Source organism: Microtus oregoni, unplaced genomic scaffold, assembly GCF_018167655.1.
Source record: "Microtus oregoni isolate MIOR12 unplaced genomic scaffold, Mior012 000022F_ref0000154, whole genome shotgun sequence".
NCBI lineage: Eukaryota > Metazoa > Chordata > Mammalia > Rodentia > Cricetidae > Microtus > Microtus oregoni.
This window is the reverse complement of record NW_024543081.1, coordinates 25,239,041-25,252,090: the sequence shown is the minus strand read 5'-3', so window position 1 is coordinate 25,252,090 and position 13,050 is coordinate 25,239,041. Positions and strand designations below refer to the sequence as shown.

Sequence of the window (13,050 nt, the reverse complement as noted above, 5' to 3'; positions counted from 1 at the left end):
AGTAAAACATAAGTTTGCATGCAAATTTTCAAATAATTTTCTCTCACATCTATGTAAATTTTATCATCACATAGAAACTCTGAAAAGTAGCCAGAAAAATACCCCCATTTTATATTTGAGAAACTAGAATAAATTGAATTCCAGGAATCCCATATGTTTCTTTTGGTTTGACTATTTTGTCCTGACCTCATAGAACATAGCCTGCCTCCACCCTTTAGTCCTTTTCCTGTAAATACTGCATTGTGCTAAGGTAGACATGCTGTGCTTATGCCTTTCTCTCCCTTAAGAGAGGAAGTGGATACCTTTTTCAAAAGCATCTTACATTTGATTTTAATTTCATTAGCTAGAGGTACTTTATCTTCTGTGGATTTTTGAAGAAATGAAACTGTGTTTTGACAATTCCATGTTTTTAATAGATTTTTTAAAAAGGAAACAATGAAAAATGGAGCATGTAAATTCGTTGATTGAAGTCTACCTAGTATTTTAGTCCACTTGAATATCATTTTTCAATGTTTCAATAAAGAAGTGATCCTGAAGAACCCTAAGAAACTGTTACCTCTTTCCTTTGTTAATGAGGAAGATGTGGCTTGGAGAGATGGTAAATGGTAAAGCATTTATTTTGCAAGTATGAAGACCTAAGTCTAGATCCCTAGAAGCCATGCAAGTAAAAGCCAAGTGTGATGGCATGCACTTGTAATCCCAGCAATGATGATATGGGAGGTGGAGGCAAGTTGATTCCTGGCACTTGCTGGCCAGCTAACCTAGCTACTTGGCAACATTCCTGGCCAATGAGAAACCTGGTCTGTAAAATGAACAGCGGGCCACTTCCTGCCACCCGGCTCCCCAGCTAGTTTTACACCCAAAATAACAACACACAAATTGTATTCATTTAAACGCTGCCTGGCCCATTAGCTCTAGCCTCTTACTGGTTAACTCTCACATCTTGCTTTAACCCATTTCTATTGTGTATCGCCACTTGACTGTGGCTTACCAGCATGAGTCTAACCACCATTTGTCTTGGGTAGGAGAAGCATGGCGTCTGCCTGACTCTGCTTTCTTCCTGCCAGCATTCTGTTCTGTCTACTCCACCCATCTAAGGGCTGGCCTATCAAAAGGCCAAGGCAGTTTCTTTATTTGACCAATGAAAGTAACATATAGACAGAAGACCCTCCTACATCACTGGTCTCCAATAAAAGGTTATAATACCTAAGGAACAACATCCGACTTTTCTTCTGACCATCACATGCACACACAAACACATGTACACAAAGGAGAAGATTAAGTAAACATGATTTATATCTAAATTAGTAGAAAGTTTGAGCAGGCATGAGGAACTGTTATTTTCTGTTGCTGAAGAGAGTGAATGAGACATACTAATGAATGTGTTTGTGTGTGTGTGCATATTATATATACTAGAGGGAAGACATCCTAAATGAAGTATGTATGTATGTGTATGTACATGTAGGGTGACAGGGAATCGGTCTGGGTATGTAGCTCAGTAACAGAACACCTGTTTTAGGTTCAATCCCCAGTATTTCAGGGGGAAAGTGTCTGAGATAGCAGATGAAGATCACTTAGAAGGATTAGAACTATTGTGGGTGGAATGCCTGAAAAGAGGGAAGTAAACTCTTTGTTTCAGTCACCAATTCCATCCTTCTAGTTGATTGTCTTCTGGCTGTTCTTCTAATGTCAGGTAACATATTTTCTCTCTTTATCCTAGTTCTGGAAAGCTGGCTTGATTTCACAGGAGAATTGGAGCCACCAGATCCTCTTGCAAGACTGCCCCAACTTAAACGCCACATAAAACAACTCTTACTTGACATGGGCAAAGTACAACAAATAGCAACTCTTTGCTCTGTATAACAAGAGTAAATACTCAGTGGCAAGAATGTGTCTTCAGCTAAGTGGATAGTCAAAAAGCTTAGTAACGTTTGGTCATTTACTGATTTGTGACATCAGTAGTATGGCATCGTGGAAGGAAAACGAAGAACAACTTTATCAAGAAAACTGATATTAAAAATGAGTGAGCAAGCTGCAAATGCTAATGTCATCTATGCCAAGAATCAGTGCGTAGAATACCGAGTGCTATACTAAAGGGGCAGAATTGGCAGGATTCTTATAGTTGCTTTCACAAAGCTCAAGATACCTGTAGAGAGAAATATGGTGTGTTTATATAGACTCTAGAAGAGATACCCATCTTTATAAACCAGCATTTGGCCAAAACAACACTGTAAGGAAATTCAAATTCTGGAGAGTTCTACACATTTGCTCTAAGAATTGCCTTCTCAACAGTTGGATACAGCTGCAAAGATACTTAGGTTATTTAAACTTCTGGAGGATCATGAGCTATTTCTTGGGTGATGAATGTCTTTAATCAGAAAACTGACAATGGAAGTCTCACTTTTGGGGAAACAATTGTGGAATTCTAACTTCATTATGAATGTATTTTAAGAAACCCACCAAATAATTGGAATTTATTGCGGGCATTGTGCTCTTTAAAAACAAAGTGGCTTACAAAAGGGCCCAGTGTGCCAAATGTTGATACTGCTGGAAAGAGGGCTTGAATATTGCAGGAGTCCTGCCACCCGCCGTACACAATGCCATTAACCATACAGTCCTATGCACCACATGCTGTGTGTACTCTGTGTAGGTGAGTGGCACTGTCCAAGCTTCAGCATACAGTTTGATCCTGGATATGCTTGGTGTGTTTGTCTTTTGAAAAAACAAAAAGAAAAAAAAAAAACCAAACCTCAGCTGGGATGAGGAGTGACAAAAATATCAAAATAATATGTGGCTGTAGATTTTTTTTTTAACTGCTAGTAGTGGAATACTGGAAAAGCTTCATTTCTGAAGACAAATTTTATTTTAAAAGATAAATATGCATTCAAAAATTTTAGCTTTGATCATAAATGGACAGATTTATGAAACCAAAGGCAACTAAGTTGCTTACTCAGCTCTTGCTGGATTTTTGAGCCTAGGTCCTACTGTCTGCCAGTCCTGGTGTGAATTGTGTGCACCCCCCAGTGCTACATGTGCAGGTATGCGTGAGTCTGCTTGTTTAAATAGTCAACGTACATATGTACATAATCAACACATATTTATATCACACATATCTAGTTTTATTACTATAGACTATACAAATCGGTGGTTAACATAAAATGTTACCTTTTAACAGACTGTTTTTAAAAACGAAAAATGTATGTACAGGTTTTGAATTTTTTTTAAAAAGGGGAAAAGACTGTAAAGAGGAGGCTATTTGATGACATTACACTTGAATATTTTTTGCCTCATTCTGTTTATCAGTTCTAGCTCTCTGTATAAACTCATTTAGAACTGATAGACAGTGAACTTGAATTTATCTTTGATAAGAATTCATGCCACTGTACATTCAGATATTATTTAAATTTGCAAACACTGTTCTATATGTAAGGTACTGTATGTAAAACTCTATTAAAACTATTCCACTTATCCTAAAATTTCAGCTTGCCTTTTTGTGGCCTTATGTTTTGATGTGAAGATTAAAAGAATGTGCAAAACATTGAGAACTATTTTTATTGCCTTTTGAGATTTTTCCAACTGACAAATGTGCCAAAGATCACCATATGTAAAGTTTATTCCTCTGTATTTACTTGTCATGTCCAAACTTTGTCAGAGCTCCTACTGATGAAAGCTTTAGCAGAAGTCATTGTGGGGTAATTGCTTAAATTTGCATATTAAAGTAAAACTTAGTGCCTATAACCCATGTGTGGAGTAATTTTACTAATGTCTGTTTTAAAATTGATACTATATTGTTGATTTATGTTTTAAAACGATAACTCTAAAGCTGTCAACTGCAGCTGAGACATTGAATTTGCATCTTCTTTTCAGAAATAGAGCCAGTAATGTCCTTAGCCTGTGAATAGTGGTGTTGCCTTGATTTTTGTCATATATGCAGATGAGCTCTGCATTCAGTTATACTCAGCTTCTCAGTTCTGGTGACTTTGGTTAAAGTACTGCACAGTGTTGTGGTATAGACTAAGTGTCCCTAACACAAAAGTCTGGTGTGCTCCAAATGTGGGGTGCCAGCTGATCTCCACAAGAGGAAAGTTCAACATCTCACTGTGTGTGGTAGGATCACTATCAAAATACAGGCTCGCTAAAGATTCAGTGTACAATATCTTCAAATTATGTGCTTCAATTGTACACAAAACAGTAGTGAAGTTCATGTTTAAATTTAACTCTCATGCCAAGAATGTGTCATGATAAAATGTAAAGATTCCACTATTGAAGAAAACACCAAATCCAAAACATTGTCCTTCTTGAGCATTTCCAGTAATGAGCAATAAACCTATATTTCAAAATTCAACCACTTTGTTAGCTGCCAGCAAATTGAGTGCTTCATTAACAGAACATGTTAAATGTTCTGCTTGCTTCTTTGTCAATGAATGAGAAAGCGGATCCTTAGATTTCAAGCTTTAAAGGCTATATCAGATTATGTGCACATATGCTGTTACTATGGAGCCTACCCACAACTGTGTGAGGCCCATTAGCAGCTAGAGAGGGCAGAACTTTTCTTTGAGAGAATATTTTAACTTTGGAGAAGCAAATTGATTGTGAGATGTCAAGTAAGATTTGTTTTTCCTCTTAGTCTTACCTAAAATCATTGTACTGAAATGTGAGCAATGAACTGGAGAGGGTGTTTCCTTCAAAGATAATGTTTCATTTCCCAGACAGAAGAAAACAAGTCCTGGTGGAGGGATTCCTCCTCATAATTTCTGACAAATTTAATTTGTACTTTCTCGTGGTTGTCTATGGGTCAAGTAATGTATTTTCTCCTTAAAGGAATTGTTATTCTCATAATTTCAGGCAAAGCCCCTGTTCCTATTTGTTTCAACTCCATGTTCATACTAAAATGTGCATACTTCACATGGTCAGACTGAAGCATACTTCTTCCCTAATAAACCAAATCTGCTGCCATTGTCACTGTCTTGGTTAATAACATCCTGTCGGTCTGTGTTTGACATGCAGAGTCAGCATTTAACAGTCATTTCATCACCACATGTAGTGATTCCTTAGAACAACATCACTGTCTTCCTTGATCCTGCTGGGGACTCGTAAACAAGGTCATGAAGGTATGAAGCAGTTTTGCTTGCCTCTGACATTCTAGCTGTGTTTTCATTCTGAGCCTTCAAAACTCTCATTGCTAGACTAGAGAATTGCGCTCAGTAAGCACCTGCTCCATGCAAGGCATTGTACATGCTTCCTGCAGTGCCTAAATTCTTTCACAGGACAGGTAAGAATGACAGTTTTCTAAATGAGTGTGTTGAGGTTCAGGCTTACGTTCGGATCCGTCCTGGATAATAAGATAGTTTCCATGCCCTGTGTAGCATGTGTTCCTTGGCTATTGTGATTTCAGTTTTCTACTGTGAAACCTCTAGGGACTATTTCAAACTCTGTTTGGTCTGTGGGATTCGGAACATGTGCAAGCTGACGTAACCAATTCATAGCAATAGAGCCTGGGTGTTAAGATTGTGCTTATTTCTAACTCTGGCAAATGTATTACTCCCTGTGTAGAAGATCCTCACTTGCTTATGTCTCTGTAAATTCAAACCCTCTGTCTTGGGTTTCTCATCCTAAGTGAGAAGTAATTCATTGCCAAAGGTTTGTTTATTATCAAATTTGGGATGAATTCTGTCACTGAGTAATAAATTGCTGTATTAGAATAGGCACAGATTTTGTTATCTCAGTTTTCTGTAAGTTTACTAGCTGTGTGATTACTCCGAGCATTGATTTCTTTGTCTGTAGATGGGAGCATACCAAACTTGGAACTTTTCTTTGATAAAGTACCAAGAAACTTATGAAGTGAATTGGAAATTCAGTGGTCATTGATTGTTACCTGTGTGCAGTCCATTAAGTTAACATGGTTAGAGTTGAATAGAAAATAGGATCATGCTCTGTAGGCTAATGGAGGCAGTAGCATTTTCTAGTGGAAGCTCAACCAGAGAGACCAAAGGAACGGAGATAATTAGACTTGTAGGTAAATAGAGCAGGGAAAACAGATGCTGTATATTCATTGAAACAGTGTTCTCTTAAATTTGAGTAGAACCTCTAGAAAAATTTAAGACATTGTAATTCCTAATGTCTGTTGCTGTTGAATAGCTCTTATAGCACAGCCCAACACAAGACTTCTGAGTGTACTTAGTTTATTAGAAACACAATCTGAACAAGTCAGTAGCAGGAGTAAGGTGAGGGAAATGGAAGAGGGAAGGAGAAAGCAAATAAGCAGAATTGAGAACACTGTTATGAACAGCAATAGGGCTTTGATTCTGCTCTCCTTAGTTCATTCTAGATGGGGTATGTAATTTACAACTTGTAAATACTAATATTATAATCAGTCGGTTAGAACATTATTAAATGTATGCAATTGAATCTGATGCATCCCAGTGGTTTTGTTGTTTACCAACCTAAAACCAACACTATTTTTGAAAGGACATGAGAGGTAACATGACAGACTAGACACTGCCTACATGTGACTTTGTAAAGCAGAGTCAGAATAAGGAAAAGCAAACTCTATCTGATAGAGAAGTTGGAAATCCATGGAGATGGTGTAGACCAGCCTAAAGTATATAGGAAAAGATGAAGAGCGTGCTGAAAAGGGTAAACTAAGTATAGAGCAGTATACCTTTCTAGTAGAGAGAGGGGAAACAGAACCTACTGAGAACTCAAGAACAATGGCAATGGGATTTTGATCCTACTGCACGTACTGGCTTTGTGGGAGCCTAGGCAGTTTGGATGCTCACCTTACTAGATCTGGATGGAGGTGGGTGGTCCTTGGACTTCTCACAGGGCAGGGAACCCCGATTGCTCTTCGGGCTGACGAGGGAGGGGAACTTGATCGGGGGAGGAGGAGGGAAATGGGAGGCGGTGGCGGGGAGGAGGCAGAAATCTTAAATAAATAAATAATAAAAGAAAAGAAAACAAAAGATAAGCCAGGAGGCTCTGGTGAAGAGACTGACAGTTCTACTCTTGGAACAAATGTATAGCATCCACAGCCTTAAATCCAGATGCAGATTTTGGTAAGACAGTAAATGCTCTAGTAGTCAGATCAGCAGTGGAAAGGAATCCTGTTTTATTGCTGGATGTGTGCCATCTTGAGAACTTGTTTAAAATTGAGCCTTCTTAGGTGACTGAGAAATAGGACAATCACTAATCACACTGGATTTAACTTGCTACATCCCTAAGGTAAAGGACAGCCTTACGTGGCCTTTGTGGAGAGGGCTCCCAAGCTTGAAAAGCTTAGGTGACACGAAGGTCTGCCTAGACTTAACTGCATAGAGAAAGGTAGCTCTGTCTTTGATGGCTGGTAACAAACAGCCCTAGAGGTTGTATCTTGGGGTTTGTGATTGCTGTGAAGAGACATCATGACCACAGAAACTCTTAGAAAGCATTTAATTGGGGCTAGCTTTCAGTTCAGAGGTTTAATCCATTATCATCATGGTGACACGCAGGCAGACATAAGTGCTGGAGAAGCAGCTTAGAGTTCTACATTCAGATTCTTAGGCAGCAGGAAGAGAGACTGATACTAGGCCTGGCTTGAACATTTGAAACCCCAAAGCCAAGCCCCAGCAACACTTCCTTCAACAAGGCCACACCTCATAATTGTGTCACTCCCTATGAGCTTATGGAGGCTATTTTAATTCAAACCACCACAAGTTGATAACCCTGAGTCTGACAGGATAAAGGAAAAATCAGCCTCTGGAACTAACTACTTCCCTTCACTGCTGTAGTCTTGAGAGTTTGGAAGATCCCAAAGATTAGTTGTTCAGAATAACCAACTAGTTTAAGGTGTCCTGCTAAGATCTTTGCATTCTGTGAAGATCCAGCAGAATACTTGTCATCACATCTACTTTGCAACAGGTTGATCGGTACTTAAGGATTTTACGAAGTTCAAAAGCAGGTCCTGGCACTATATAAATCTATTGTGGGAAGATACTTAAGTGGGCTTGGCTCTGGTGGACTTTAGACACATGTGAAGTACAGACCAACTTCTTGACCTGTGCAGGAAACACAGTCTCTAAGTCTAGAGAACTTGGAAGCCACTCTGAAAATTCTCTTTTTTTTCCTTTTTGCCCCTGTACTCCTCCCTTAGTTACTTTTAGCAGCTTTTACCTTACCATAGTAAAAAGAAAAACTTGTTCTAATTTTATGCCTTTTCATAAATTCATCTGATTTTGTTGATGTACTTTTTATTATTGGCCAATCCTATTTTCTTTCTCTCTTTTTTTTTTTGCTCTGGTTGCCACTACCACCCTTCTTTTTATTATACATTATTATTTTGACTTTATCTTTTTTGGGGGGGGATTTTGAAACAGGGTTTCTCTGTATAGCCCTGACTGTCCTGGAACTCACTATGTAGACCAGGCTGGCCTTGAAATTGAAGATCTGCCTGCCCCTGCCTCCCAAGTGCTGAGGTTAAAGGCATGTACCACCACTGCCCGGCAACTTTATCTTATTAAAAGAAGCTATTCCGTATTGGTTTTATGTTTTCCTTCTCACATTTATGTAACTTTGTTTTCAAGCTTTCTCATTACTGGAAAATATTTTCTATTCATTTATATTTTCTATTCATTGTGTGTGTGTGTGTGTGTGTGTGTGTGTGTGTGTGTGTGTGTTTGGGCTATTATGGTGTTGGTTTAAAAAACCTGTCTATGCTTATCTTTATTCTTAGATAAATGGTCATATGTATTTGTCTTTCATCATGGTGTGTTTTAGGTTGTAATACTTTTCGAAGTTAAACCAACTTTGCACTCTGAGAAGCTACTCAACTTGGTTATTATATGTAATCTAGTTTTTATATATTGCTTTTATACTATGTGACTAAGAACAATGCATCTATAAAAATGAGAAATAGGTTTTTTCCTACATGTTTGGTCTTAATAACAGGATAATGATTATTTTTGTCAGATGAAATATTCACTTCACTATTTTTTTGGAAAACTTTAAAGTTCATCTTATTTCTTTCTTAATGTTTAGTAGAATTCATTAGTGAATCCATTTGGGAAATTCAGTTTTACTGATATTCATCTATTCAGAGATCTGGAAGGAAGGGGGAATGGAAGGAGAGAAGGGAGGGAAAACTGCAGTCAGATGTAAAATAAATGAAAAAATTTAGTTAATAAAAACAGGGGGAAAAAGAAAAGAAAATGCCTTACAGGGTTGCCTACAGCCCAAGTTACCAGGGAGGCACTTTCTCAGTTGGGGTTCCCGCCTCTCAGATTACTGTAGCGTGTATCAAGATGACATAAAACCAGTCAGTAGAATCTCCTGTGCTAATAGGCATGGCTCTCTGGCCCTCTTCTTGTTCTGAGTGCTGCCTGAGCCATATTTCATTCTTCATTCAAGCAAACCCTGTCAATTTAAATCTGCCTGAAGTTTTACTTCTAGAAAATGTCCATTGCTAGCCATTGTGTTCATCCCCACAAAATAAATCATACATAAAACATTAAAAAAAGGTTTACTTTTATTTCTAGTTATGTGTACATGTGTAAACCTGTGTGTGGGTGTGTACACATACATGCTGGTGCCAGAGGAGGCCAGGAGAGCGTATCTAGGGCTGGAGTTACTGGAAGTTTTATGAGCTGCCAGGGTTCTAGTGCCAAGACATTTCTGCAGCTCTCTAATTTCTTTGAGTTTTAGTTTGAGGTTTGTCAGGGGGAGGGGTCTCCTGACTTCTCAGCGGGGTGGACATCCTGGCTCCTTGCTTGGCCTTAATTGGCTCACAGGTGACTGAGTGGAGTTTTCCTGCAGTGGCTGCTTTGGACCGGAAGTTATTTTCTAAGAGTTTCTATTGTGCCAGGCTGGCCCAGTTTCCTGGGATCTTGCTTTGGGGTGCTGTTCCGATTGGTTGTTTGGGTTTTATCTATGCTCGATGGCGTTTATGATTTGCAAGCTTTACATGTGAGATTGAAATGAAAACCCGGTGGTCTGCTAACAGGCACTCCTCTGCTCCTGAGGCTCGCTAGTCTTTCCTTAGTCCCTCCATTCTCACTGTTCTCTTACGTTTGCTCGCAGGTGATGCCCACAGTTTTAGCCACTCTTAGGAGGCGTAGGGGAAAATATTTCAACCCCATCTTTTTGGATATAGAAATTAAGTACTATTTTTTTTTTATTGTCCAGGTGATCCAAGAAAAAGGAGGATGTGGCTTTGAGTCACTGGGTGGGTATGTGGAAAAGAGGTAGAAGCTGTCCCTAGAGGGAGCATAGGGTCCAGCAGTACCAATACTGTGGATAACTGAAGCTGGAAGAGAGGGCTACAAAGTAGGTCCCTAGGAGGGTTACCGTCATTGGTGGATTCAGAAGTAGAGGTGTGTGAAGCTCCCTTTGTAATATCGAAGGATTGCGTTCTTAACATATCTTCTGCAAGTCTAATTATGTGCAGAGGTCCTGTGTTAGGGAAAGGAGGAGACAAGCTGAGCCATTGCGTTTAGAACAGAGTACCTGAACCAGTGAGTGAAAAGGGGGCCCTCCACCAGCGTGATGAAGGTCTAAGCTTGAAATGGGAGCTCGTGGAGTTACCATGGAAGCCGTGTTGTGGGTCTCCATGGGTAAAGGTACAGCGGAGGTGAAGAGCTGAGTCATGGTGATTTTCAATACTCAGTACTGAAGGCCCTGCTCCGCTCTGTTGCCTGGGTAGAGAGAAGCCGTCTTCTGGGGAGGTTGGGCAGCTCTGATGTAGATTAAAACTCACACTGCTCTTCCCAGTGCTGAGTTCACACTACCCACTTCAGAGGTCTCTCAAGTGAGTCTGGACATAGAGTAACTGTTCTCCCCCAGAGCCCTCTTCACCCTGCTTCATGGGTCATGCCTAAAGGCACTAAAGCACCAAATCCAACGGAGCAAAGATACCCCAGCAAGGATCCGGCCCTGTCACCTACACTCCATTGCTTCCCAGAGTCAGAGCCAGGTACAGTGACTAAGCACTCAGCCCTGCCTTGGCTAACCTGGGCCATGGTGCAAGGCAGGAGGAACAGCGGGTCTGTGACAAACCTCATCACTACCACCTTCGAATGTCTAAGACACATCTGCTTTGAACAATCTGCAGATGGGAGATGCTGGGATGCTCAGGGCTACTTAACAGGAATGGCGCTGGTGGCTTCCAGAGCACGGGGTCACCAGGGCCCTTACAGCGTGGGCAGTAGGGGCTGGGCATGCAGACTTCTTCCTCCTGGGTTCCCTTCACGATGCGCAACACAGCCCCTTGAATCATCTTTGCTGGAAACCTCTTAGTTAGGTATTCTCCTTCCAACTTTTCGGGGTGACAGACTCCCTGCACTTATCTTTTTGGAGCACCTGGGAGTGAGTCTCCATGCCTGGCAGCTGGGGTTGAATTTTCTGACATTTTCTAGAACTGCCCCTGCAGCTGGTGAAGGAGACCCCATGAACTTGAGGCAGGAGCTCTCCTGACTTGCTAGTCTAGAGCTGTGGGGATCCAAAGACGCAGATAAGTGAGGGTGCAGGGAATGGGAGGCTGCCTGCTGGAAGTTGAAGAATGTTCGTTGTGAAGAGAGAAGACTAGGATCTCAGACTGGCAGTCATAACAAAACCAGTGTGGGAAGTATTTGGACTACACAGTCTGCGAAGCATCCAGGGAGAAGAGACCTGAGCTCTGAGGAGAGGCCTGGATGGAGGCTAGGGAGTGATAGAGAAACCATAAAAGTGCAGATACCCAGGAAGGTGATGAGGGGCAGAGTTTCTTACCTGTCTTAACCCCACACTCAGTTTGTTTGTTTGTTTTTTTTTGTTTTTTTTTTTTTTTTTTTTTTTTTTTTTTTTTTGGTTTTTCGAGACAGGGTTTCTCTGGGGCTTTGGAGCCTGTCCTGGAACTAGCTCTGTAGACCAGGCTGGTCTCGAACTCACAGAGATCCGCCTGCCTCTGCCTCCCGAGTGCTGGGATTAAAGGCGTGCGCCACCATCGCCCGGCTAACCCCACACTCAGTTTGTATCATGAATGAAACATATTTAGGTGTTTGGAGATGATTTGTGCATCCCAACTCTAAATTCCTATTTTTTTTTTTAAGGGGGCATTCTCATTCTTTTTTTTTATTTATTTATTAAGGATTTCTGCCTCCTCCCCGCAACCGCTTCCCATTTCCCTCCCCCTCCCCCCGATCAAGTCCCCCTCCCTCATCTGCTCAAAGAGCAATCAGGGTTCCCTGACCTGTGGGAAGCCCAAGGACCGCCCACCTCTATCCAGGTCTCTTAAGGTGAGAATCCAAACTGCCTAGGCTCCCCCAAAGCCAGTACGTGCAGTAGGATCAAAAACCCACTGCGATTGTTCTTGAGTTCTCAGTATTTTTCATTGTCCGCTATGTTCAGCTAGTCCGGATTTATCCCATGCTTTTTCAGACCTAGGCCAGCTGGCCTTGGTGAGTTCCCGATAGAACATCCCCATTGTCTCAGTGTGTGGGTGCACCCCTCGTGGTCCTGAGTTCCTTGCTCGTGCTCCGTCTCCTTCTGCTCCTGATTTGGACCTTGAGATTTCTGTCTGGTGCTCCCATGTGGGTCTCTGTCTCTGTCTCCTTTCATCGCCTGATGAAGGTTAATATTCATGAGGATGCCTATGTGTTTGTCTTTGAGTTCACCTTCTTATTTAGCTTCTCTAGGAACATTAATTATAAGCTCAATGTCCTTTATTTATGGCTAGAAACCAAATATGAGTGAGTACATCCCATGTTCCTCTTTTTGGGTCTGGCTTACCTCACTCAGGATAGTGTTTTCTATTTCCATCCATTTGTATGCAAAATTCAAGGGGATTCGTATTGGAAAGGAAGAAGTTAAGCTTTCATTATTTGCAGATGATATGATAGTATACATAAGCGACCCCAAAAATTCTACCAAAGAACTCCTACAGCTGATAAACACCTTTAGTAATGTGGCAGGATACAAGATCAACTCCAAAAAATCAGTTGCCTTCCTATACACTAAATTCCTATTTTTTATGTATGAATTTCTGCAGCTCAGTACAGTTATATTTGGAGACAGGATCTTGACACAGTAACTAAATTAAAATAA

General features: G+C 40.7%; 1 protein-coding gene across 3 annotated transcripts in view; it reads left to right on the top strand.

The window, feature by feature from the left end:
* The window catches only part of Phf20l1 (PHD finger protein 20 like 1), a 68,212-nt gene extending 64,474 nt beyond the window's left edge, over positions 1 to 3,738 (top strand). For all 3 annotated transcript variants that reach the window (XM_041671718.1, XM_041671719.1, XM_041671717.1), the window contains one exon: positions 1,721 to 3,738. In XM_041671718.1, the coding sequence (XP_041527652.1) occupies positions 1,721 to 1,863 (143 nt within the window). In that variant the 3' untranslated portion in view covers positions 1,864 to 3,738. The remainder of the gene's footprint in view (positions 1 to 1,720) is intronic.
* Positions 3,739 to 13,050: the final 9,312 nt, after the last annotated feature.